The 25,831-nt window shown below is 58.6% G+C and overlaps 1 protein-coding gene across 4 annotated transcripts; it reads left to right on the plus strand.

Moving 5' to 3' along the window:
* Positions 1-1,405: 1,405 nt before the first annotated feature.
* On the plus strand, positions 1,406-25,831 carry GABBR1 (gamma-aminobutyric acid type B receptor subunit 1). Of its 4 annotated transcripts, XM_036315904.1 has the most exons (23): positions 1,416-1,733; positions 2,014-2,113; positions 2,578-2,781; positions 3,483-3,668; positions 4,842-4,862; positions 6,054-6,214; positions 9,166-9,300; positions 9,616-9,786; positions 10,789-10,890; positions 11,194-11,259; positions 11,668-11,859; positions 17,571-17,813; positions 18,367-18,430; positions 20,059-20,136; positions 21,267-21,417; positions 21,809-21,941; positions 22,736-22,852; positions 22,926-23,033; positions 23,317-23,410; positions 23,870-23,997; positions 24,449-24,577; positions 24,727-24,870; positions 25,271-25,444. In XM_036315904.1, the coding sequence occupies exons 2-23, from the start codon at positions 2,014-2,016 to the stop codon at positions 25,442-25,444; spliced, it is 2,901 nt and encodes a 966-aa protein (XP_036171797.1). In that variant the 5' UTR covers positions 1,416-1,733. The 4 variants fall into 4 exon arrangements, with proteins under 4 accessions (XP_036171799.1, XP_036171797.1, XP_036171798.1 ...); XM_036315905.1 differs by lacking the exon at positions 1,416-1,733 and having other exon boundaries at positions 25,271-25,831; XM_036315907.1 differs by lacking the exons at positions 1,416-1,733; positions 2,014-2,113; positions 2,578-2,781 and adding an exon at positions 4,372-4,433 and having other exon boundaries at positions 3,653-3,668; positions 25,271-25,831.

The raw sequence follows: 25,831 nt of genomic DNA on the forward strand, positions 1-25,831 counted from the left end.
AGGGAGAGAGGGATAGAAACATCAATGATGAGAGAATCATGGATGCACTGCTTCCTGTGTGTCCCCCACTGGGGATGGAGCTCACATTCTGGGCATGTGCCCTGACTGGGAACTGAACCGTGGCCTCCTGGTTCATTGGTGCATGCTCAACCACTGAGCCACATGCGGACTCCACTTCTCTTCTGCCCATTTTCTAGCTGAGCGGTCCTCACCCGGCCCCTAGGGAGCGTTTATAACTGTGTGGGCTTTCTTTTTGTAATTGCAGCCACGGAGGGGTGCACCGGCCCCTGGCTATGGTGGGGTAAGATGTTCCCGAGCAGCCTGCACAGGGAAGCACTGCCTGCCCAGGTCCTCAAACGTCCCCTGGGACATTCATGTAGGTGAAAACTGTTTAATTATCTGAGTCTAAAATTTAATACGGTTAAAAAACCGGTTTTAATATACAGTGAACTTTCTAGGAATGCAATTACAGCTGCGTGCGAATGTAGGGGAGGAGGCCGCTAGGAGTGCTCACCACCTCTCACATCTGGGCACCGAGGGGGCAGGCGGCGGCTCCCGTGGGCGGGCAGCAGCGCCACCCCCACTCCACGGAGCTCCCGCCGCTTCCAGTCAGGCCTCAGCACTCACACAGCAGAATACTGTGCATGTTATTTTACTAAAAATTACGTTTTTCCATCTCCCTTCCTGTTACAGCAGAGCCGCGGGTGGCTCTGACACTGGTACGTATGGAGTTAGGCGACATTACCGATGGTTGCAGAGCCGCACAGGGACGTGGTCATCATGAAATGTTGGTTATGAAAAACGTGAAGCTTGAGCCCTCGGCGCTGATGGGCCGCACAGTGCTTGGTTCCCGCCCCTCGCGGGCCCATCCGACGCCGGCTCCTCTCCCCAGCCCCGCGCAGGGCCCCAGGGCCCCCGAGGCCCGGCTCCTCTGCTCCCGAGAGGCCAGCGGTTCCTCCGCCGGGAAGCACCGATGGCCCCGCGGGACCCAGAAATGATTCGGGTTGCGGCCCTCCTCCGCAGACTCTTGTCTTTGCTTTTTAAAAACCTCCTGCCTCCTTCCTCCCCTGGTAGCCCCCTCCCGTGTTTGGCTTCCAGTCCGCGCAGCAATGCGGCCCGAATGGCCCCGGCTCTCAGTCCCCGCCCCCTCGCGCCCGCTCCCGCCGCCGGACCCAGACGTCTCCGTTCCCTCCCCTCCGCCCGGCGCCTGCAGGCCCTTGGCTCTCTCCTCACCCAGCTCCGAGCTGCCTCCCTTTGTGCACCACCTTCTCCGCGGCCCGGCTCCCCGGCTCCGCGCCAGCCCCGCTCCCGCGCGCAGGGCCCGCCAGGCGCGCGCCTCCCCGCGGGGGTGGGGGTGGGGCGGGGCGGGGCGCCGGTCCCGGTCGGGCAGTGGGAGGGCCCTCGCCGCTCTCCCCTCTCTTCCCTCCGCCCGGCCTCCCTCCGAGCCCTCCCTCTTCCCTCCGCCCGAGCTTTCCCGGTCCCCGGCGCCGCCTCCTTCGCTCCGGGCTCCCCGCTCCCACGGCCGCCGCCGCGGGGAAGGAGAGACGGGGGTGGGGTCGGGAACGAGAAGAGGCCGAGAGCCAGGCCGGCGGCGCCCGGGTTCCAGGGCCGGAGGGTCGGGAGGAGGGGAAGGTGGAGAAGAGGAAGGTGGGGGACAGACGAGGGGAGCGGGGAGGAGCGGCCGGGCTGGGGCCTTGAGGCGGGGACCGCGGGGGAGCTGGGCCGCCGCCGAGGTAAGAGCCGGGCCGGGGCGGGGAGGCCGCCGGGGCCGGGCGCGCGGGGCGGGGCGGGGGCGGGGAGGTGGAGCCCCGCGAGGGCGGAGGCCCGGGTGGGGGGGGCTGCGGGCGGTGGGACGGCGTCCTCCCCTCGCCCCTGGCCACCAGCTCCGCCCCCGCCTCCTCGCGGGGAGCCTCCTGTTCCCGGCGCAGCGGGTCGGAGCCCGGAGGCTACGGGGAGGCCGGCCCGGCGCGCAGTGCCGGCCCCGCGGGGCTCACGCCGCCGCCTCTCGCTCAGATGCCGCCGCCGCCGCTGCTGCTGCTGCTGCTGCTGGCGCCGCTCTTCCTCGGCCCGCAGGACGCGGGCGGGGCGCAGACCCCCAACGCCAGCGCGGAAGGTGCACCCCACCCCCAGCCCTCGGGGTCTTCGTTCCGGCCCCGCCAGCCTGCCCCCCTGTACTCCCGCTGCCCTTCGGCCACCCGGTCGCCCGCTGGGCCCCTCCCTGCGACCCGCGCGAGGCCTCAGCTCCGCCCGCTCCGGCCCCCGTCGCCACCCAGCCCTGCCCTTTCCTGGTCCTCCCAGCCCTCCCAGGTGGCCTCGTGAGAGCTTCTCACATCCTGATTCAACTAGATGTCCTCCCGGCTCACTCGCACATCACCCCCCCACGATCTCTCCGTTACTTTTCTCCTTACCGACCGGCTCCTTTCCTCCCCACTTCTGGGTTCTATGAGCAGAGTTCTGCGGGGTACCCTCTCCCTCCCGCCTCCACCCCCACCCCCGTCCTCCCGGCCCGGGGACCGCGCCCTAGCCTCTCCTCCCCGCGGCTGACTCGCCTCCCCCCCAACCCTCCACTCCCCTCAGGTTGCCAGATCATACACCCGCCCTGGGAAGGGGGCATCAGGTACCGGGGCCTGACTCGGGACCAGGTGAAGGCTATCAGCTTCCTGCCCGTGGACTACGAGATTGAGTACGTGTGCCGCGGAGAGCGCGAGGTGGTGGGGCCCAAGGTCCGCAAGTGCCTGGCCAACGGCTCCTGGACAGAGATGGACACCCCCAGCCGCTGTGGTGAGTAGCCTCCCAGTGCCCCTCATTGGTCAAGACCATTCCTCTTACTGCCTCCGACTCTAGCGTTACCGTGGGTGAGCCGGCACCTGGACTCGTGCAACTAGTTCACAAACACTTGCGCTGCAGGAGGGACTTGCCGTGCGCAGTGAGAGGCAGCGGCTAGCAGCCTGCGCCGTGCCGTCACCTTTCCTCCCCAGGCCGCCGCACATTGATCCCATAACCTGATTACTCATCTTGTGAGTTTATTCTCTTCAAGGACTATTAGTGGCAGATTATGCAAAAACATTCTAAAATGATTTATCACATTTCCGAATACCTGTCTCTAATGCAGAGACTGCACCCCCAAGAAACAGAGTCCCGTCTAGCATGAATACAAGCAGGTAAAACACGAAAGGCAAATGTGATCGCATCTCAAGTCACCTGCCTCCTCCCATCGCGCAGCCAGAACCGCCCACTGAGGAGTGCATTTTCCGTGCTTATAGCTCCACCTTGGGTCCCTACGTGGCAGTGCTTCTTCCTTTTCTCCCTGGGAATGTGTGGGTGCTTCAGGCCTAAGGGGGGCCTGGAAGCCGGAGACCGATCCCTTTTGCGCTGATTTCCTGCACTGTGCGATGCCTGTGGGCCCCAATCCACAGCTCAACCGCCTGCTCTCTAAGGGCAGGAGCCTTCTTCACCCTGCCTCTGTTCATGTCTCTCCACAGTCCGAATCTGCTCCAAGTCTTATTTGATGCTGGAAAATGGGAAGGTGTTCCTGACGGGCGGGGACCTCCCAGCCCTGGACGGAGCCCGGGTGGATTTTCGGTGTGACCCTGACTTCCACCTGGCGGGGGTGTCCCGCAGCACGTGTAGTCAGGGCCAGTGGAGCAGCCCCAAGCCCCACTGCCAGGGTGAGGGGGCCGCTGCCTGCCTGCCGCCTGAGCTGGGAGTGGGTGGGGGGAAGGAGGGCTCTGGGGAGGCCGAGGCCGAGGCTCAGCTTCTTCCTCACCCACGGGTCCCGGCCCCTCCCGCAGCAGCCGCTCCCCGGGAGCCGGAGTTGGGTGGAGCTTCCTTTATGCACCTTCCTCTTCTGTCTCCTGCTCCCAGTGCTTGGCCTCACCTTTCCTCTTCTCCATTGTGAACCTCACCCTCCATCACCCTCCTTAAGGTTTAAATACCCCAGTTTTCCTAGCTCCAGTCCCTTTTTCTAAACTTTGAACTTTCTATGCATAAACCTCGTCTAGAACCAACCCCTCCCCATTTATTGCATAACTGGATTATTGTACAGACTCAGAAATAAATCATGTCATACTTAGAGAAGTTGGTAAGATTGGGAAGAATATCTGGGTGGAAAGTTATCAGGATAAAATTAAAAAGGCTTAAAACTGGGGGCAGAACTGTCAGAGCACAAGGAGGAGCCTCTGCCCGGCCCAGACAGCCTCCCGCCCTCGCTCCGGGCACCCTCCTAGCCCTTCCCCGCCCAGGCCTGCAGGCCTCCCCGGCATCCCACCTCCCCCGCAGCCTCCTCCCTGGCGGGCAGGCACACCTTCGCTTCCCCTACACTTTCGACTCTTTTCGGATCCTCAGGTTCTCACTCCATTATTCTGCTTGCAGTTTGTCATTCCATTCTGGCAAGTAGGAGTCCCCGAGGCTGGATTAACCACGAAGCGAATGAGGCAAGCTTCGGGATCCTTGTGCTCTAACAATGTGTCCGCATGGCCATAGGTGTTTTGTAAAATGCATAGGATATTTTAACAGCAATAGCTTAAAAGCAACTGTATTTGTAATTGTTTTCTCTTAAAGAGAGACTCCCACAATTGATCATATTTAGGCTCCACCAATCAGGATCTGCCCATGTCTTAACTGTAGGCATTTCTGTCTCAAATTCTGTCGTCCTACGAAAAGTAAAAAAGCCCAAGTCCTGACCCACAGTCCGCCTCGCTCTCCTCCCCCGGCACCTCCCCTGAGAGGCGGGCTCCCGCTCCCCGCCCCCGGCCCGGACAGGGGTGGGGGGCTGGGGGTGAGGCCGGGGAAGCCGGGCGCCCGTGGTAACTCTTCTCTGATCCCGTCTCTCCCGCTGCCAGTGACCCGACCGCCGCACTCAGGTGAGAGGAAACCCCACGCGCCCACCCCGCCCCCCACCCGCGGCCGGCGGCTTCTGCGGGGACGGGATCCGGGTCCTCCCCCGCCCCCACCGTCCGCAGCCCCTCGTCGCCTACCGGGTTCCGCCTCCAGTCCCGGTTTTCTGCGCGGCCGCCTCCCCGCTTGGCTGCACCTCCCGGGCGCCGCCTCCTCCCAGACTGCGCCGCCCGGCAGGGGGCGCGGAGACCCGTCCCGTCCTCCTCGGCTCCCCGGTCCCAGCACCTTCCTGCCCTGCCCTGCCCGCCCTTCCCCGGGATTCACCTGAGGACGCCCGCCCGCCCGCCCTCCTCCCCGGCTTCCCCAACCCTCTCCCCGCACCTCGGCGCCTCCCGGCGCCTTCACGGCCTCCCCCCCTTCCCTCTCGTTCCCTCCCCCCCCCCCCACTGTCTCGTTCCTTCCCGGCGCGCTCCCTCCCCTCCCCCACACGCTCCCAGCACCCCCACTCTGTGGCCGGCCCCTTCCAACCCCCTCCTCCCCTCCCCCCCTCCTCCCCTCCCCCCCTCCTCCCCTCCCCTCCGCGCTCCTGCCTCCCGGCACCCTCCGCCCTCCTGCACGGCACGCTGCTCCCCTCTTTCCTGCCCCCCACGTCCCCACGTCCGTTTCCTCCTCCCAGGGGGTCGCCTTCTCCCCCCGGCCCCCCCTCCGCTCCGGGGTCCTTCCGTTCGCAGAGCCCGCCTCCTTCCCCGCCCCCTTCTTCCCACCTCGCCCCCCCCCCCCCGCCCCCAGCTCCGTGACGTCAGAGCCCCTCCCAGCCGCGTCCCCCCCGCCCGGGTCGGTCGGTCAGTCAGTCCGCGAGGAGAGTCGGCGGCGGCGGCGGCGGCGGGAGCGGAGCTGGAGCCGGGGGCGTGGGGAGCCCATCTTCCCTGCCTCCCCGAGGCCCTAGTCCCCTCCGCCCCACGCAGCCAGGGATGGAGGCGCCTCCGCGGCACCCCCTCCGCAGCCCTCCCCAGGACCAGGGTCCCCCCTGAGCGCGCTCCCCAGCCGCTGCCTGCCGCCCCTCCCCGCCATGGGTCCGGGGGGCGCCTCTCCCCGGGCTCGGTGGCCGCTGCCGCTCCTGGTGGCGATGGCGGTGGGGGTGGCTCCGGCGGTGTGGGCCTCCCACTCGCCCCACCTCCCGCGGCCTCATCCGCGGGTCCCCCCGCGCCCCTCCGCAGAACGGCGCGCAGTGTACATCGGGGCGCTGTTTCCCATGAGCGGGGGCTGGCCCGGGGGCCAGGCCTGCCAGCCGGCCGTGGAGATGGCGCTGGAGGACGTGAACAGCCGCAGGGACATCCTGCCGGACTATGAGCTCAAGCTCATCCACCACGACAGCCAGGTAGCCCCGGGCCTGGGGGGCAGGGGTCTGGGGGCCTCAGTCCCGACCACTTGGTTCCGGGCCGACCCCTCCCACGTGACCAGCAAGAGAAGGGCTGGGAGTGCAGCGGTGTGGGATTCCCGGGGGCTGGGGGTTCAGGATGAGGGTTTAGGGGTTCACAGTAGTTAGCCCTGTTGCAAGGCAGACCCTTCTGCTCCCAGAGACCCACGGACGTGCTTGGGCTTGGGGAAGCTGGACGGATTTAGGGGACCAGCTGATCCAGGTCCTCTGGGGAGTGAGCTGACCCTGGGATGGGCGGGGGGGGGGGGGGGGGGGCGTCAGAGGTAGGAACTGGATGGGGCTCACATTTACCCCGGGAGCAAGGTCCATCTTGGCATCAGGTCGGAGCTGGAAGGAATAGGGACCAAACGAAGAACATTTTGAGGGACTTGGGCTCTGGAGTTCCTTTATCACAAAAACCAGAAGGGTCACTGTGAGTCCCATCTGACTTCCTCCCTCCAAGCCCGCCGTGCAGGACTCCCGGGCTGCGGGGCTGAGGAATGTGTGGCTGGGAAGGCTCATTGGTGGTCAGAGGCGCTAGGAGAATGAACTGGATTAGAGGCCCACAAGGGAGCCCCCGCAGTGGCGGGGGTGGGGGGCTGGGGAGCAGGGCACAGCAGCACACAGGGGCTGGCGGGGGGTGGGGGGGGGGGGGGGGCCGGGCCTGAGCGGGGGCTGGGAGGAGGCGGGGCAGGGAGAGCTGGCAGGTCCTGGGAGCTTGGGTCTGGAGCTAGTCTTCACAGCTTCACAGCATGTGGCTCTAAGATGTGAGCCGGGAAAGGGGATGTGGGGTAAGAGGTGAGGAGAGGGAGCAGGGAAGGGAAGGAAATCTGGGTCCAGGTGTGGTAGGGGTGGCCCTCAGAGACTCAACGGCTGTGGCCCCGGGAGGAGGGAAGCTTGGCGGCTCACACTGATCTCTGACCTGTGCCGGGAGTGAGACAGAGCCCAGAGGGGAGGGTTGGCAACCTCGCCCTGGGGTGTGCTGAGGGTTTCTGTTCCTGCCGTAATCTACACCCAGGCACAGGTAAGTGAGCGAGGAGGGCAGAGTGGGGAGAGCGCAAGGGCTGTCCGGAGCTTGGAGCCAGAACCTGAGGTCCTCTGACAGTGACCCTCCAACTTCAGCATCCCTAAGGGTCACCACAGGCCGCTCAATGTGCAGTCTAACTCCTGGGTTAGGGATGGACCCAAGGACCTGCATTCTTACCAAGAAACCCTGCCCTTGCGGGGCCTGTGCAGCGAAGCCCCGATGTGCGTGGGAAGAGCAACAGGGCACAGGGAGAGAGTGCGTGTTGGACTGGGAGCCGCAGGGCGGGAAGAGGGTCAGCTGATGGGAAGGCCCAGCTTCGGAGGACAAGAGAAGCACTTTGCTGTGGGCGGTGGGAGCCCAGGAAGGGTGGTGTGGGCTTTATGGTGGGGCGTGCGGGGAGTGCAGATGCACCCACCAGACCAACTGAGGCCCCGGAGGTGGGGAGACCTGAGAGCAGGGAGGTGGAGGAGGAAGTAGCAGCGGGGAGACGGACAGGCAGACACACGGGTGTGTCGGATCCTGGCGAGAGCGGAGCAGAGGAGCTGGGCGGGAGGTGTGCTGGGAGGAAGCCTGCGGGCTGCTTTGGGTGTGGAAGGGAGAGGGTGTGAGAAGCAGCAGGGAGGGATGTGGGCACCAAGGAAGAGACATTGAGGAGCACGCATCGCCCTCTTTGTATGTATCTTCCGTGTTGTATGTCCTCGTTCCTAACCACCTTCCTTCAGACGGGGAGGGGCATGGAGGAGCTTTGGGGAAGCTGGGGCAGGGGCAGGAGTGACAGCTCCTGGGAGACCCAGTGGGAGGGAAGAAGCTGCTTCAAAAATCAGCCACTGAGTGGACACTGAGCACTGCCCTTGGCGTGGGGGCAGGTGGCGCTTCAGACTCTGCCAGCCCCTCCCCCCCCTGCCCTGCAGCTCCCACAGTGTCCCCGAGGTCAGGCCTCAGTGGGGAGTGAGCAAGCTTTAGGGGGCCTTTATTTCCTTGCACCTCGCTCCCCACTTCACCCTCCTCTGTCCCCTGAGCCTCCAGTCTGTGTCCCTCTGGCCTGGCTTCCCTGGGGCTCCAGCAGCTTTTGAAAGGTCATCTGTCAGCAGGAGGCAGCGGGCAGAGAGGCCCCCCCCCCGCGTTCTTTTCTTTTCAGGCTTTCTGCGTGCTTACTTCCCCATCCCCATGCCCCTCCTCAGGCACCCCTAAAAGTCATCTCGTTGCTTGAGAGTCATTCTATTTATTCTCCCCAGTTCTTCCTCCTCTTTGTTTCTTCACCCATGGCTGCCCCGAGTGTCTCTTTTTCTGATGGACCCATGAAAGGTCAGGCCCAGCAGGAGGGCTGGATGCTGAGCTGGCCCCCCAGTGCGCCTGCTTCTGTGCTCTGTGTCACTGGCCCAGTGAAGAGAAGAGGGAGGAAAAAGGAAGGTGGAGAGAGGGAGTTTGCAGATGTGAGGGAGGGATTTTCATAAAATGGCTTTGAGGAGGCTGCCTGGGACGCGGGGAGAGTTTATTCATATTCCTTCGGACTCTTCTACGCATACATGTTTGGAGCGTAGAAACGTGGTAGGAAGCAGGAATGCTGGAGGGAAGGTGGCCAGGGTCTGGGTGAGCTGGAGGAGGGAAGGTGGCCAGGGTCTGGGTGAGCTTTGGACATGGCACTGCAGGTGGAGGAGGGTATGGGTAAGCAGCCGCTGGAAGGCAGCTGTTTAACGGGTGAGGGAAACCGAGAAGATAGGAGACTACGCTCAGAGGGAGAAGAACATGGCAATAATGACAAAAGGGTTTCAGCAGAGGGGTGGGTAGTTGGGGGAAGTAACTCGGTTTTGGGGGGAAATGGAGTAGGAGTTACAGGGATGGAGGATGCTAGGGGAGCCAACCCTCACGGTCTCCCCCCATTTAGTGTGACCCAGGCCAGGCCACCAAGTACCTGTATGAGCTGCTCTACAACGACCCCATCAAGATCATCCTCATGCCGGGCTGCAGCTCCGTCTCCACGCTGGTGGCAGAGGCCGCCAGGATGTGGAATCTCATTGTGGTGAGTGGGGGCGGGCCAGAGGCCAGCCGTTTTTTTGGGTGTATTTGAGAGGATGGCTTCCAAGATTCAGAGCCCTTTGCAGACCTGAACTAATCGGCCTCCTAGCACCAGGCCCGACCCTCCGCAGCCACTAGAAGGCGCTGGCATCAGACGGTGAGGGTGTACAGGCCTTTGACCATGGCGTTCCTAGGGCGGGGCAGAGGTGCTTGGAGAGAGTGGGCAGAGTTGGAGACGCTCTGGGCAGCTGTTGGCGGAGCCCATGGATGACGTCCCTGTCGAATGACGTCCCTGTCACCCTATTCCTGTCCCTCGTAGCTTTCCTATGGCTCCAGCTCACCAGCCCTGTCGAACCGGCAGCGCTTCCCTACGTTCTTTCGAACTCACCCGTCAGCCACCTTGCACAATCCTACGCGTGTGAAGCTTTTTGAGAAGTGGGGCTGGAAGAAGATCGCCACCATCCAGCAGACCACCGAAGTCTTCACGTCGGTGAGGGGTTACTGGGCAGCGGGCGCCCGCTCCAGCTCCGGGCGGAAAGGGGTGACCTGGGACTCATTCTGGGAGAGACCTGGATTCTTTATCACAAGAGAACACATTCCCGGGGGTTGAATGCATGTACTTTCTATGCCAGAGGAATGAGCACCTTGAATTTTCAGGATCCTTCAACCTTGTGGTTTTAGGGCTCCCCCCTTTGATGCCTTGTTCCCCAGACAGGTAGTCCCCAAGTGATCCCGTTCTACCAAAGTAGGTTCACTCCAAAGTCGGGACATAATAAGGAGAACATGTGCGGTAGGAACCCTAGGAGGCAGCAGGGTCCGCGCACTCCAAGGGCTGGTGTGTGTGTGTGAATGGGAGCAGAGGGTGGAGCTATGAAGATGGCACAGGCACAGCAAGGGAGAGGGAGGGAGAGAAAGATGGAGACAGGGACAGAGAGAGAAGTATGAACATGGGTCAGGTAGCTGACTCAAGGATGCTGACGAGGCCAGGTGGAGGGGAGGGGAGCTCTGAGGGAGAGAAGACAGTCGGTTTCTTCTCCTTTATTATGTTCTTTGAATCCTCTCTTTACTCTCACTTTCATGGCCCTTTAACCCTCCCCCCCCCCCCCCCCATCTCTTAGTGATTCAGGACGCTCCTTTCTGTCCTTTGACTGTCTGCTCACGTGCCTCTTGAGGTTGACATCGTCCCGCCTGTCCAGGCCCTGCCTTGTCTTTTATGGCTCCTGTTTCCTTCCCCCATGTTTGCTGTCAGTGGTGAGAGGGCGGAGTGGGGTGATCTGTCGGACACAGAGGTGCAGGGGGGCTCCCTGTGCACCTCCTTGCTTGGAAGCTCCCTCCTGAGGCTCCAGGGGCCGTCCTCTGACCACTCCCGCCCAGGGCAGAGGATGTTGGCGGGGAAGGCTCACACACTGTTCCCTGTGGGTGTGCGATCCCAGCCAGATCTCTGGTCTTCACCTCCTGTGCACCTGTGTTTCTGTTCTCATTCCTGCTGAAGACTCTGGATGATCTGGAGGAGCGCGTGAAGGAGGCTGGAATTGAGATTACTTTCCGCCAGAGTTTCTTCTCAGACCCAGCTGTGCCTGTCAAGAACCTGAAGGTGGGGTGGCCGAGAATGGCCAGGGCCACAGTTTGGGTTGGTGAGAAGAACCGGGTGGGGGGATGTTGGGTTTTTGTTTTTACATTGAGATGTAGCTGACATTGACGGGTGTGAGCCTAAGGTGCCCAGCATGTGGATTTGATACACGTAGAGATTGCAATAGGCATCCCCTGGCCTTGGCTGACGCCTCCGTCAGGCACCTCACCTCGGTTCTGTGAGACGGTAGCCTCTCCTGGAAGCTTGTCTCCACGCTGCAGGTGACACTCACCCGCTCAGAACTCTGTTTCTCCCTCCTTCCTGCAGCGCCAGGACGCCCGCATCATCGTGGGACTTTTCTATGAGACTGAAGCCCGCAAAGTGTTCTGTGAGGTGGAGTTGGAGTCTGGAGAGGGAGGGCCTGGGCGGGCTCTGGCCCTGGGCATGGCTCTGCTGAAGTTGACAGCAGATGGTCTGAGGTGATGGTTCACATGATGTCCCAGGCGGTTGGCTCTGACTCCATCTTTGGCTTCTCACACACATGACACTCTCCAGCTCTCTTTTTCCACCCCTTCCTGTTTCCGGGGGCCTGTAGCTCCGGTCCTTCCTACGGGCTGGGCGATGCCGGAGACTGGGAGGAGCTTAGGAGGAGGCGGCGAGCCTCTCCTCTTCCCCGCCCCAAACCTGTAGATTTCTCTCTTCATTTCTCGGCCCTTCTCTGATTCCCCAGAGGCTGGATAGTGACATACGAGACAGGACCAGAAAACAGTGACAGACCCAGCCCTCCTCCTCTGCATCCAGGTGTACAAGGAGCGGCTCTTCGGGAAGAAGTATGTGTGGTTCCTCATTGGCTGGTACGCGGACAATTGGTTCAAGACCTATGACCCGTCCATCAACTGCACAGTGGACGAGATGACCGAGGCGGTGGAGGGCCACATCACCACTGAGATTGTCATGCTGAACCCTGCCAACACCCGCAGCATTTCCAACATGGTGAGAGTGTGGGGACTTAGCGGCCGGACCTGGGCAGGTGGGGAGCCCTGAGGGAGCCTTGAAGGGGAGGGGAGCAGGTGTGGAGTTTGGAGATACAGGGGCGCAGGGGGCCTGTGCCCACCTTGAACTTGTTTATATCGTTTCCTCTGGATTCCACTTCTGCTCTGACTTCCTTGGGCAAGAAAGAGAGGCAGTGGGGTGGTTCAATGAGGGTGGTCTGATGAGTGGAAGGGCTGTTACCATGGAAACGAGTTGTTGGCAAGAAATGAGATGAGGACTGAACCGGTTTGGCTCAGTGGATGGAGCGTCGGCCTGCGGACTCAAGGGTCCCGGGTTCGATTCCGGTCAAGGTCATGTGCCTTGGTTGCGGGCACGTCCCCACTGGGGGGCGTGCAGGAGGCAGCTGATCGATCTCTCATCGATGTTTCTGACTTTCTATCCCTCTCCCTTCTTCTCTGTAAAAAATCAATGAAATATATTTAAAAGAAAAAAAAAAGAAGTGAGATGAGGGAGAGGTGTTAATAATAACAGGTGTTGCACACGCAAGCACGCCTCTAAGGAGCACCATTCTGGGCGTGAATATAGTTTATTTTCTTGGTGACTCCAAAGCTTTTTCCAGCTGGTGCTCAATCAGCAGTGCTCCCGGTGCTGCTCTGGATAATCCTCCTAGAATTGCAGGTGCAAAGGGGACTTTTGAAGTCACTTAGCCCCAACCCTGCAGGTGAGGGCCACAGGTGAGGGTGTGAGGGCAAGAGGCACTACATCTTTTTTTTTTTTTTTTAATTTTACTTATTTCAGAGAGGAAGGGAGAGGGGGAGAGAGAGATGGAAACATCAATGATGAGAGAGAATCATTGATCAGCTGCCTCCTGCACATCCCTTACTGGGGATTCCAGGCATGTGCCCTTGACTGGAATCGAACCCGGGATCCTTCAGGCCGCAGGCCAACGCTCTGTCCACTGAGCCACACCAGCCAGGGCAAGGCACTACAGCATAAGGAATACAGAGTCTTGGGTGAGCTGGATAGGACTACCTAAGTGTCTGCTTATTGTGCCCAGGGCGGTCCCAGGTCTGGAATGCCTGCTTTGGGCAGCAAGCTGAGGGTGAGTTAATGGTTATAAAACCCCCAAATATCTCATTAAAACAAAGTTCTGGTAGTAATTGCTTTTGTGTAGTAAACCAGGAGCTTGATACATAATTTTAGTGATCCTCACAGCAGTACTCTGATGTTAGTTTTTCATTTCCATTTTATAGGCCAAGAAACTGAGGCTCACAGAGGGTAGTGACATACTTGTCTCAGGTCATGTAACTGTTGGTGGGCAGGCTCGCTCCAAACCCGTGTCCCCATCACCTTCCAGGGAACCAGGAAGTCTGACTAAAAAATTCCTACTTTGATTGGCTAACACTCTTTTTGAGTGAGAGCGAAAGAAGATTCGAGAAGTTTATTCTGGCCGTGGATTGTGCTGAAGGGCCAGTTGTCATGTGGACTCTGCTATGGACACTGTCCTGGGACAGTCTGAGGGATTCTATGTGTAAGGCATCTTGGTTGAAAAGTTCCCTGGAAAAATTCTGAAAGGTCACTTGACCGGTGAGTTGTCCATTGGATGGAGGTCTTCTTTCTCTTGGTCTCTAGAGAAAGATGCTGCCTGCCTTCGAGCTCCCAGGGCTCTAGTGACACCAGGCCTGCTCCGCAGCCTGCAGCACCAGGGGAGAAGCAGCCGTAATGCCTAACTAGGGAGGGGATTATAGGCGAGTTAAATGGACAAGGCAGGTGGATCAGAAGCAAGGGTTGGTCTTCGGGGCCCAGAGTCACGGCGACTTAGAAAAGGAGCTGAGTTGGTGGCCTTGAATCTAGGTGAATAGTCCTGAAACGAGCTCCCAGAACCACCTGGAAATTGGTTAGTATGCAGATTATTGGCCTCTTCCCTTGGAAGTTCCTATTCTGGAGGTCTGGGTAGGCCGCTGGATTTACATCTCTGACAAATTCCCGGGGATGTTGATGCTTCTGGCTTGGGGACGTATTTTGAGTACCATTGGTTAGAGATGTGGTTTTCAACCAGAGGTTGCAATATCTAGGGGTGATTTTGGTTGTCACAACTGCTGTCTAGTGGACAAGCCAGGGATGCTTCCAAAACATCCTACCATGTGCCAGACAGTCCCCTGCAACAAAGAGCTATCCTGCTGCAAAGGCCAGTCGTGCGGCACCGAGAAGCCCCGGCTTCGGAGCCAGCCGTGCGCAGTGGGTGAGAGCGGTTCGGGAGAATGGTGATGGCTCTGGGCTAGAGGGGCAAGCAGGCGGTGGGAGCAAGATTGTGAGTAAAATGAGTAAATTTTTTGTTGTTGTTAACCCTCACCTGAGGATATTTTTCCATTGATTTTTAGTGAGAGTGGAAGGGAGGTGGAGAGACACAGAGAGAAACATCGATGTGAGAGAGACACATTGATTGGTTGTCTCCCTCACCCACCCTGACCTGGGCCGGGGATCGAGACTGCAACTGAGGTACACGCCCTTGACAGAAATTGAACCTGGGACCCTTCAATCTGTGGGTGGAGGCTCTACCCACTGAGCCAAAGAGGCTGGGGCTAAATGAGTAAATTCTGACAGCGATAGAGGTGCCATCAGATCTGGAGAAAATACAAAATAAAACTTATCTCATTATATGCATTTTAGGTCACTGTTGAGCATCCACTCTTACATATAGAAACTGCCAGACAGGGCTGTTAGAAAATTAGTTTCATAAATTTGCACTTGGTTACTTAACTAATTTCTATGCATTATGGAACTTTTGTTCTGTTTTCCTTGAGCTGCCTAGTAACATTTTTATTTGAATAGTGGCAGCCATACCTTTGCTGGCCCAAGAGGGGCTGTTTCTGGTAACTAGTTATGTGGGCTCAGGGGTGCCAGCAGCGGCCGAGCCAGTGGGGGGGGGGGGGGGGGGCAAGGGGGGCAGGGCTTGGGCAGGGGCACAGCATGCAGAGCTGGGGGAGTCCCTGCCTGTTGGGGTGACTTTCTGACTTAGTGATTACTGTGAACTGCAGATTGGATAGACCTGGAGGCAGAAGGACAGGTTGGAGCTTGTCCTGATACGTAGGCTGTGGGTTCATCTCCGCTCAGGGCACAGGAAGAAGCATCCAAGGACGCATATACAAGTGGAACAGCAGTTGATGTTTCTCTCTCTCGCTCGCTCTGAAAAATCAATTACAATTATTTTTAAAAGCCTCAGCCGCTGCCGTCCTCTCAGCGGCGCTCTGCGAGGCCTGGGCGCCCGGGCAGCACAGGGCTCAGGGACTCGGCGCAGGCGCGGGCTGTGGGTCCTGCTGCCACGCACTAGCCATGCACCTTCAGGCAGCTGAACTTTTCTGTGTCAGTTTCCTTATTTCTAAAAGGGCCATACACCTCATTTAAAGGCTAATAAGTAAGTGACACATGTACCTTAGGAAGGTGCCTGTTACAGACAATGTAAATGTTAGCTATTGTTATTACTATTAACAGTGCTCTGTGTAGGAATGCATGGGATTAATGACACATTTCAACAAAAGAATTAAGAAATTTGGTGATTTGAAGGAGTCTAAGGTGATTTTAAGGATTCAATCTTATGTGCTGAGAAGTGTTAGGGAGTGAGGAAAATTGAGCTTTTAGTCTTAGGTATTATTTTTTTATAGTTTTTAAAAAATATATTTTTATTGATTTCAGAGTGGAAGGGAGAGAGAGAGAGAGAGAGAAACATCAACATGACAGAGAATCATTGATTGGCTGCCTTTTGCACGTCCCCTACTAGGGATCGAGCCCACAACCAGGGCATGTGCCCTGACCAGTAATCGAACCCTGACCTCCTGGTTCACAGGTCGATGCTCAACCACTGAGCCACACCAGCTGGGCAACAAATACTTTGTTTTTCTTTTAAAGCTATTCACTGAGCAGTATCTTTTTAAGAAAAACATATTTTTATTGATTTCAAAGAGGAAGGGAGAGGGAGAGAGAGATAGAAACATCAGTGATGTGAGAGAACCATTGATCGGCCGTCTCTTGCATGCCCTCTACTAGGGATCAAGCCCAAAACCTGGACATGTGCCCTTGACTGGACTCAAACCCAAGACCCTTCAGTCCGCAGGCCGACGCTCTATCCACCAAGCCAAACCAGCTAGGGCCTAACTTTATTTCTTAAAGCAGCTCAAGTTCACAGCAAGATAAGTGGCAGGAGCAGAGATTTTCCACATGTCCCTGCCCTCACACACACGTAGAACCCTCACTGTCAGCATGCCCGAGTGGTCACTGATGCACCTACATTGACACATTGTTTTCACCCAAAGTCTGTAGTTTTATGAGGGCTCACTCTTGGAGTTGTGCATTCTGTATTTCATGCACACACACCCCTCATGAAATCATACAGAGCATCTTCAGTGCCCTAATCCAGTGGACATCCATCTGGGAGGGCACAGTGCTGGGTTCTGAGGAAGGAGAGAGGGGTGGAGCCTGGTCCTGTCCTCAAGGGCAGGAGAGCCAGCCTGTCTGTCTGCAAAGCCAGGCTGTTCCCACTGCACCACACTGCCTGGACTTTGCGTTTTCTACTCCTTTGTGTCCAGAAAGTTGAATAGAAAGAAAAGTGGGCACCGCATGGGGAATGAAGACTTTTTTTTAAAATATATTTTATTGATTTTTTACAGAGAGGAAAGGAGAGGGATAGAGAGTTAGAAATATCGATGAGAGAGAAACATCGATCAGCTGCATCCTGCACACCTCCTACTGGGGTGGGCAAACTATGGCCCGCGGGCCGGATCCGGCCCGTTTGAAATGAATAAAACTAAAAAAAAAAAAAGACCATACCCTTTTATGTAATGATGTTTGCTTTGAATTTATATTAGTTCACACAAACACTCCATCCATGCTTTTGTTCCGGCCCTCCGGTCCAGTTTAAGAACCCATTGTGGCCCTCGAGTCAAAAAGTTTGCCCACCCCTGGAACCTGTGTCTTGCTGAGAAGTCACCACTGAGTGTGGTTTTAGGAGGTAGGGAAGGGCAGGTGTGATTTTCTCCTTTATGTGGGAGCCATCTCCAAACTCTTACGGGAATTCACCTCTGATCCTCTAGCTAAGTGACTGCCAGGTATGGAAACTCAGGTTTCTGACCCATTTCACAACAGAGGTAAAAGAACTGTCATTCTGTTACTTAGCTTTCTTGGAAAAAGATTTCCAAGAAAAAGAGGGCTGGAAGGGTGTGGGTAGGGGTTGAATAATAGACCTTGAAGCTTAGGGGATGTCTGCGAGTCCGTGAACTGCAAGCCTGCGGGGCAGGAGTCCGGCCCTGAGAAGGCGCCCTGGGACAGGCCGCGTGAGGAAGCTGGGTGCCTCCGCCGCTGGGGCTTTGGGCGTCGGAGGGGCTGTGTGGCCGGGGAGCTCTGTTGGGAAGGTTGGAGCTGAGAGCACAGCCATTCTCTTGCTTTGCCCTCCACATTCTAACCTTCACCATTTATCATGCGGTGTCAGCTCTGTGTGTCGTTCTGAGCAGCTGTGCACATGAAGGTGTTGGTCCCAGCTGCTCCCTGCCCTAGTCTAGTGGCTTCAGATGTAAAACAGACACGGGTGTAGCTCAAGGTTTTATGTATACATTTGCCCGACCTGACAACATGAACATAAACCATCTATTCAAGTCGAGATGGGGGAACCAGAAGCGGTGTTACCCCGGCCTCCCACCCTCCAACCCCTTCCTCCCTAGACATCCCAGGAATTTGTGGAAAAACTGACCAAGAGACTGAAAAGACACCCCGAGGAGACGGGGGGCTTCCAGGAGGCCCCGCTGGCTTACGATGCCATCTGGGCCTTGGCCCTGGCCCTGAACAAGACCTCGGGAGGGGGTGGCCACGCGGGCGTGCGCCTGGAAGACTTCAACTACAACAACCAGACCATCACCGACCAGATCTACCGGGCGATGAACTCCTCGTCCTTCGAGGGCGTCTCCGTGAGTGCCAGTGGCCCCTCCACACGCGTGTTCCTGGGAGCCCCTCTGGAAACGCCTCCTCTCAGCTGCCTCCCTGCAGCAGCTGGTCTCAGTCCAAGGAGTAGGGACCCCAAACCCACCTGAGACTAGAAGGGGGAAGGCCGTCCCATTGCTTCAGCCCTCTGCTCATTCCTTTCAGCCCAGATATGTCTGTCAGATAAGAACTATAGGGCTTTGAAAGAGGAAAGAGGTCGTTTGCTTATTCCATTAAAGTGGGAAAACCACCCAGGGACTCAGCGACCTGCTCAGGCCCCACACCCAGAAGCCAGGCTCCTGGTGCTCTGTGGGGATTCTTCCATCCAGATCTCATGGTGAAGCTTCTCAAAAGAATAATGTTTCTGAAATCCAGGGTATGGGTATCTGGGGTATGTCCTATATGCAGGCAAATGCCATAAATAGAATTCATTCAGAACCTCAATTAGCTTCAAAAACACCAGGATTCAAAGCGTGAGTCCCGAGATCTCTCACACTTGCTTTTATCACCCTTGTGCCTCTGCCTGTTCCTCTCCCTCAGGGCCACGTGGTGTTTGATGCCAGCGGCTCTCGGATGGCATGGACGCTTATTGAGCAGCTCCAGGGTGAGCCTGGGGGCGGGGGCGGGGAAGCGAGGGGCAGGTGGGCTGGGCTAGGAAACCAGGAGTCATCACAAGATGGCCTTGGTGCCTCTCTACCTTCTCTTTTAACTGTTCGTCAAGCTTTTAACTAATACTAGTGACAGTAATAGTGAAAGCAGCTTGTGTGTGGGTGAGTGTCTCTGAGCTGCAGTGGTCGTGCTCTTCAGGGGGTGTGCGCTGTTCCACGTCGGCTTCCGTTCTGATTTCAGGAGTTTCCCTTTGTTGGCTTGGGGTGAGAAGTTGACCTGTCATTTGCATACCCATGGACTCAAGGAAAGCTGAATCTAGGAAACCTGCTATTTTTTTTTCAGCGTTAATTTCATGAGCATATTTTTAAAATTGGTTTTGAGAGAGAGAGAGAGAGAGAGAGAGAGAGACAGCGATGCGAGGGTCAAACATTGATTGGTTGCCTCCTGCACGCCTCCATTGAACCAGAAATCAAACCCATGAACCTTTGGTCCAAGGGCCGATGCTCTAACCACTGAGCAACTGGCCAGGGCAGAAACCTGTTGTTTTTAAAGGGAACTTACAGAATTTTCTTCCTACATACATAAGTAAACATTCTTTTTTGTTGTTAATCCTCACCTGAGGATATTTTTCCATTTTTTTTTATGGAGAGTGGAAGAGAGGGAAAGACAGAGACACATTAGTGTGAGAGAAACACATTGATTGGTTGCCTCCTGCACGAGCCCTGACCAGGGCCTGGGCTGGGGAGGAGCTTGCCACCAAGATATGTGCCCTTAACCGGACTCGAACCCAGGACCCTTAGATCCGCAGGCTGATGCTCTATCCACTGCGCCAAACTGGCTAGAGCATAAGTAAACATTCTTAATTTTTTTTTTTTAGTATGTGTAGTTTGGTTTTTCCAGGTCATGTTTTCTTATAGCTTGGCCCACTTATGTATTTGCAAAACTCCCATGAGTTAATTTTCCAACCTCTCCCGGCTCAGCCTCTCAGCATGGCCGGGAGAGCCGTTCCTTGGCTCCCTGTGAAAAGTTTCTTCCTGGCTCCCATCTCCCACATTCTCTCAGAGCTTCTTTGTACCAGGAGGAGCGGGAATGGCCGGCGGCCATGGGGAAGGGGGCGCGAGTCGGCCTTTGATGGGAGAGCAGGGTAACTAGGACAGTCTGGAATAGAACCTTAGGAGTGACTGAGTTGCACTCGGCGGCACTTTGAGAGGCAGGTACAACTTATCTGTGGAATTAGAACCCAAGCCAACCAACAAGGGAGGAATTTATAAAACGAAAGTGGAAGCCACTGGGAAAACAGATGCCATGATTCTGTCACGAGAGGGAGGATAAACATGTTTAACGCTTTAAAGCTGGACCCACAGGGAGAGAGATCTTGCTATGAGAGGTGGGCTGTGCGATGAATGGCGGCTTCCCACATACAGATATTGGTCTGTGGGACCGTTTACACTGCCTTTACGTCAGGTTGCTCATCCACGTGACCGCTCAGACCCTTCCAAGTCTCTTCAGGGCGCGGGTGAAGGGAATTGGTTGCAACCACAGAAAGCCGCCTTAGGGAAGTGGAAGGCTGGGAGTGCCGGAAGTAGTCTTCCCCACCCCACGGCGCTCCTATTGTCTGCCCAGGTGGCAGCTACAAGAAGATCGGCTACTATGACAGCACCAAGGATGACCTCTCCTGGTCGAAAACAGATAAGTGGATTGGTAAGTGGTCCTATCTATGTTTTCCTTCAATCCCCTGAACAATCGTGAGCAGCGTCATGCACTTGAATGAAGGTGGGTGGCAGGTGCCATGAGGTTGAAATGCTCCGGGGGGTGGACCAGGATTGGGTGAAGAGAAAGGGAATAGAATGTCCAAGATCTGGGCAGAGGCGGCTGGTGTATCGTGAGAGGGAATAGGCAGTTGGTAGCACGCACTATTAGAAACAGTCACTGGGGATTGGAGGCAGGGGCAGGCAGGTGTGGGAGACGGGCACTCCATTCGGGTCTCCCCGATGTCTGATGCCTTGATGTATCAGGCCTGGAATTGCCTCTTTATTTGTCAAGAAAGCAGTTGCAAAAAAAAAAAAAAAAAGAAGGAAAGCAGTTGCTTAAACTCCAGGAGAGAGGAGTGTTGTTTGCTGGAACGTACCGTTAAAGAGGACAGTAAGCGGCGCTCTCTGAGGGCTTGGTGGCTAAAGTAGTAGGAGTGGGGAAGACACCAAAGGCGGGCATCGTGAGGACGGCGGAGGCACAGCAAGGGGGCCTGCCTGCCACCCCGGGAGGCCCCCCGCTGCTACTTCCTGGGATGTGGGGCAGGCCCGGGCTATAAATGCTGCATGGCCTGAATTACACCTTTCCCAGGCTACACAGTGAAATTAGCTTTTTCCCCTGTGAACTCTGACAAATTTAAGCTTCCTCTCGATACTGGAAACACCTTTGGGGATACCCCAGCCAGGGCTAATAGTCACAGGTCAGCTTTTTCCTCTTTCTTGGAGCTAAGAGGCCAGACCAGACGCTTGGAGGCTCTTAGCTTTATGATCCTACAGTCATAAAGCTTTTGATTTGAGTTGTAAGAAACCTCATAATTTTCTCAGCTATCCCCCCTTTCCCTTCCCATTTCCCTTTCCTACAAGAAAGACAGGAAAACGGGACAAACAATAAGAGAAAAGACTATGAGGCCCGGCTCTGCCAGCCTGTGGACAGCGCAGCCGCCCCTCTGAGCGCATGTCTGCTGGCGCCTGAGAGCCGGGCCCGCAGCGCTGTCCGCCTGCAGCTGCCGCTGCCTCCCCGTCCACCTGCCTCCCTGGGTCCTCCTTCCTCCTTCTTTCCCTCTCTCCCTCCTCCCCCTGTAGGAGGGTCTCCTCCTGCTGACCAGACCCTGGTAATCAAGACATTCCGCTTCCTGTCACAGAAACTCTTTATCTCCGTCTCGGTTCTCTCCAGCTTGGGCATTGTCCTAGCTGTTGTCTGTCTGTCTTTTAACATCTACAACTCCCACGTCCGGTAAGTGTATCTTCTGACATTTTTGTTGTCCTGTCTGCCTCTCCAAGATGGTGATCATTGAAGGGAGAGAGTCAAACCTGTGTCACTGAGGCCACGTGTCGGTTTTCACTGACCTACCGCTTCCCTAGGTCACTGCACGAAAGGTGAAGCCAGAGAGTTCCCGTCCCTGCAGCTTAGGGGCCGGCCGGGCAGGCGGGCAGGGCTCGGGGTGGGGTGAGCTGGTCTGGGCGGGAGGCCCTCCCAGCCCTGCAGTGGCCAGGCCAGTCGGCTTTCTCCCAGCTCTGCTGCCCGCCCAGGCCTGTCTTCCTTGTCCTGTGGCCTTTGGAGACTGACCTCCCTTCAGAAGGGGCTGATTCTGCTTTCCTCTCCCTTGCTCCCGCCGGGGCTCCAGCTACATCCAGAACTCACAGCCCACCCTGAACAACCTGACGGCTGTGGGCTGCTCGCTGGCCTTGGCTGCCGTCTTCCCCCTGGGGCTGGACGGGTACCACATCGGGAGAAACCAGTTCCCCTTTGTCTGCCAGGTGAGGCGCAGCTCCCCTCCGGCCCTGCCTTCTTCCCACCTGTCCTGTGCCTCCAGGTGCGTTCATTCTGGAGCTCGCTTGTCAGTTCACTGTGGGCTCCAAGGCTGCCAGGGTCCCCACGGAGGGACAGCCGTGGCTTGTCTTGGCTTTTGGGCTGAGAACAGGAACTGGATTTCCTGTGGAGCCTTGGGGGATGGGAAGGATGACGACAAAGATCCGGACCCACAGCCGGGACTGGGGAGGCAGCCCTGCTACAGGGGTTGGCCCTCGGGATGCAGTGCAGGGAGGAGCCTGGCGCTGTGGGGAAGGGCTGCTGCCCGCAGCATCTCTGGTTCTGTGTTGTGCTGGTAGGAAACACCCCGTGTTCCCTGCCCACCTTACTCTCCCCTCTCCTCTGCCTGGTGCCTATCTCTGGCCCACGCTGTGCACAGGGGTCTGCTCACCTGCACCCAGGCCACCAGCAGGCCGCTTCCAGGGGGAGGAGGCAGCGGGGTGCAGGCTGCTGTGGACACGCAGAGGAGCGGTGTTTGAATATTGAGGGGCTCGGTTTGTCAGCTGGAGGAGTAAAGGGTGGCAGGGCAGTGTCACAGGCCAGAGCGGAGGCCTGGGGAGCGGTCAGAAGTGACTGGCATTAGACCAGAGGTTTTAGGAAGATCCCCTCGTGGCAGAGTAGACGATGGATGGGAGGGGTTTGCTGAAGGTAGGGAGCCCCTTCCTCCACTCTCCCTGGTGCCTCCCCCGCCCCCCCCCCCCCCAGGCTGCCTCCCTGCAGCCCCAGCGCCCTCTCCTTCCAGGCCCGCCTCTGGCTCCTCGGCCTGGGCTTCAGTCTGGGCTACGGCTCCATGTTCACCAAGATCTGGTGGGTCCACACGGTCTTCACCAAGAAGGAGGAGAAGAAGGAGTGGAGGAAGGTGAGTGCTGGCGTCCTCCCCTGTGCCTGGCCGCCAGGCCCAGGGGTGACCCTGTCCTGTGCTCACCCGCCAGACCCTGGAGCCCTGGAAACTGTACGCCACGGTGGGCCTGCTGGTGGGCACGGACCTCCTCACTCTCGCCGTGTGGCAGATCGTGGACCCCTTGCACCGGACCATCGAGGTACCGCAGGGTCAGGCGGCCGAGCGGCAGGGCTGCAGGCTGAGCTGCTAGGCCCAGGGCTCATCTGGAGCGGGGCAGCGGCGCCAGGAGGGCTGTGCGCTCCCCGGGTCGTGGGGAGGGTAGCCATCCCTAAGGTGTGGGGGGCCTGTCCAGGCCTAGAGTGGGATTTGGCCTCAGCACTGGGGTCTCGTAGGAAACGGGGCAGAGCTGGGAGTCAGGCACCAGCAGAGTTGGGGGCGGGCATAGGATGACACCCATTTTCCTGCGGCCTCATCTCCTTTAGACTTTCGCCAAGGAGGAGCCAAAGGAAGACATCGATGTGTCCATCCTGCCGCAGCTGGAGCACTGCAGCTCCCGCAAGATGAACACGTGGCTCGGTGTGTGGGGTGTGGGGTGTGGAGGTGGGGGTGTGGGCGGGGCTTGGAGGGACGGCAGCCCAGTTTATGACCTTCTGTCTTGGACTGCCCTGAGAGGGGGCAGCGGTGTCGCTGGGAGGAGCGTAGGGTCTGAGGAAGGGCCGCGGCAGAGCTGTGCCCCCCTGCCCGGGGAGGGAGGGCCCTGGGGATGGGCTCCGTCTTCCGTCACCGGCTGCCCGCGGGCTTCAGTCCCTCCGCCTTCAGCTCACTCTCCTCTGGCCACAAACGGCAGACTCCTCAGTATGCAAAGCTGGGTTCCCAGCCGGAGGGTAAGGGTCATGACCATCACCTTCCCCTGTGACCTGGCGCCCAGGCCGGGAAGGTGGGCAGGTGAGGGTGACGGAGAGGGGCTCCCTGTTCACGGGGAGCTCGGAGCTGGGGCGCGAGGCTTCTGCCCAGTGACCCCCACCGCTGTCGCAGGCATTTTCTATGGCTACAAGGGGCTGCTGCTGCTGTTGGGTATCTTTCTTGCTTATGAGACCAAGAGTGTGTCCACCGAGAAGATCAATGACCACCGGGCGGTGGGCATGGCCATCTACAACGTGGCGGTGAGCTCCGGCGCTTGGCATGGGCCCAGGGGGCGGCCTGGGAGGATGGGGACCCCGGGTGGAGTGACGGGTGCTGTGACGCCTCGGGGCTGTGGAGCACCCGACATGCACAAGGCCCCGTCTGTCCATGTCCGTGTGCACATCCGCCGGAGGGGTTGGGTGTGGCTGCCCCCGCCGGTGGGGAAGGGACCGGAAGCCCGGCCCTGTCTCTGGCTCACAGGGGAGTCGGAGGCTAGGTTCCCGCAGGTGTGCTCTGGGGGACTCCAGGGGTGTCTGAGCTCAGGGTTCGGCCTTGCGGGACGGGACTGGAGGGGGCTGCTTTGGGGCAGTCTGTGTGCGCGAGTGCGAGTCCTTTTCAAGGGGAAGGCCACCAGGAGCCTGAGCGCAGACTCTCCTGGGGGAAGGGCAGCCTGGCTCGGGCCGTCCCCTGAGACGCCCTGCCCGCCCCCAGGTCCTGTGCCTCATCACCGCGCCCGTCACCATGATCCTGTCCAGCCAGCAGGACGCAGCCTTCGCCTTCGCCTCTCTCGCCATCGTCTTCTCCTCCTACATCACTCTGGTGGTGCTGTTTGTGCCCAAGGTGAGCTCGCTGTCTCCCACCAGCTCCTCCCAGACCGCTCCCTGCCGCCTCCCCTCCCCTCCCCTCCCTTCCTTCCGGTCCCCCCCCCCCCCCAAGCCGGTAGCTCACGGTCTTTGCTTGGCCCTCCGGCGCCCCACACCCGCCCCCAGATGCGCAGACTGATCACCCGAGGGGAATGGCAGTCGGAGGCTCAGGACACCATGAAGACGGGGTCCTCGACCAACAACCACGAGGAAGAGAAGTCCCGGCTGCTGGAGAAGGAGAACCGGGAGCTGGAGAAGATCATCGCCGAGGTGTGAGGCCCAGGAGTGCGGGAGGCGGGGAGGCGGGGAGGGAGGACCCAGCGAGAGGACTCCCTGCCCTGAGACCCAGGGGAGGAAGGGCTCTGCTGGGCGGGGGGCTCTGCCGGCCGGAGCCCTCCGCACAGCCTCCTCTAAAGCGGGTGGACGGGCCCAGGGGCCACGCAGTGACAGGCGCTCAGACTGGGCGAGGGGATCTGATTGGACGCTGCGCTGCCCTCCCCTCCCCATTCTCTCCTGCCTGATTTCGTCCTCATGGTGCCCCAGTTTGGCCTTTGGGCTTTTCTTCTCAGTTTCTCATTTTCATTTCTTTTGTCCGCCCACCCTCTATCCTCTATTTTCCTCTGCCCCCACCCCCCCCCCTGACTCTCGGCTCCCATCTTCCTTCCTCCAGAAAGAGGAGCGTGTCTCTGAACTGCGCCGCCAGCTCCAGTCTCGGCAGCAGCTCCGCGCACGGCGCCCCCCTCCCACACCCCCGGGCCCCTCTGGGGGCCTGCCCAGGGGCCCCCCTGAGCTCCCCGACCGGCTGAGCTGTGATGGGAGTCGAGTCCATTTGCTTTACAAGTGAGCGGGTGTGGGGAGGACAGGCCCGTAGGGGAGGGAAGTGGAGAAGCCAGGCTCCCACCCTCCTGTAAATACAGCCCTCTGGGCACAGACCTTGCTGTCCTGGTTCGTCCATATGATGCCATCACCTCTCCCCTCAGCCTCACCACACCCTCTCCCTTCCTGCCCCCTCGGGGAGTCTCCCCGGGCTGTGTCCTGGGGTGATTAAAGGAGAAGCAGCGTGGGCAGGTTTGGGAGCTGCTTCCAGTGGGTAGTTGGTGAGAATTCTGACCGACGCAGCATCCCTGGCTGCTGACCTGGATCGATGGGCCATGGGGAGCGGGTGTGTCCCTGCACATGTGTGTCTCGGGGACGACCCCCCTGAGTCTCAATAAACCAGTGAGCACCTGTC

This window comes from Myotis myotis, unplaced genomic scaffold, assembly GCF_014108235.1.
Source record: "Myotis myotis isolate mMyoMyo1 unplaced genomic scaffold, mMyoMyo1.p scaffold_m19_p_64, whole genome shotgun sequence".
In the NCBI taxonomy this organism is placed as follows: Eukaryota; Metazoa; Chordata; class Mammalia; order Chiroptera; family Vespertilionidae; genus Myotis; species Myotis myotis.

What these genes read in the sequence shown, in the direction of transcription:
- GABBR1 (XM_036315904.1), top strand. Translation starts at nt 2,014, where the DNA reads ATGCCGCCGCCGCCGCTGCTGCTGCTGCTGCTGCTGGCGCCGCTCTTC. An exon ending in AGTTCCCCTTTGTCTGCCAG is followed by an intron (nt 21,942 to 22,735) that starts GTGAGGCGCAGC and finishes CTCTCCTTCCAG; the next exon opens with GCCCGCCTCTGGCTCCTCGG. An exon ending in TGGTGCTGTTTGTGCCCAAG is followed by an intron (nt 24,578 to 24,726) that starts GTGAGCTCGCTG and finishes ACCCGCCCCCAG; the next exon opens with ATGCGCAGACTGATCACCCG.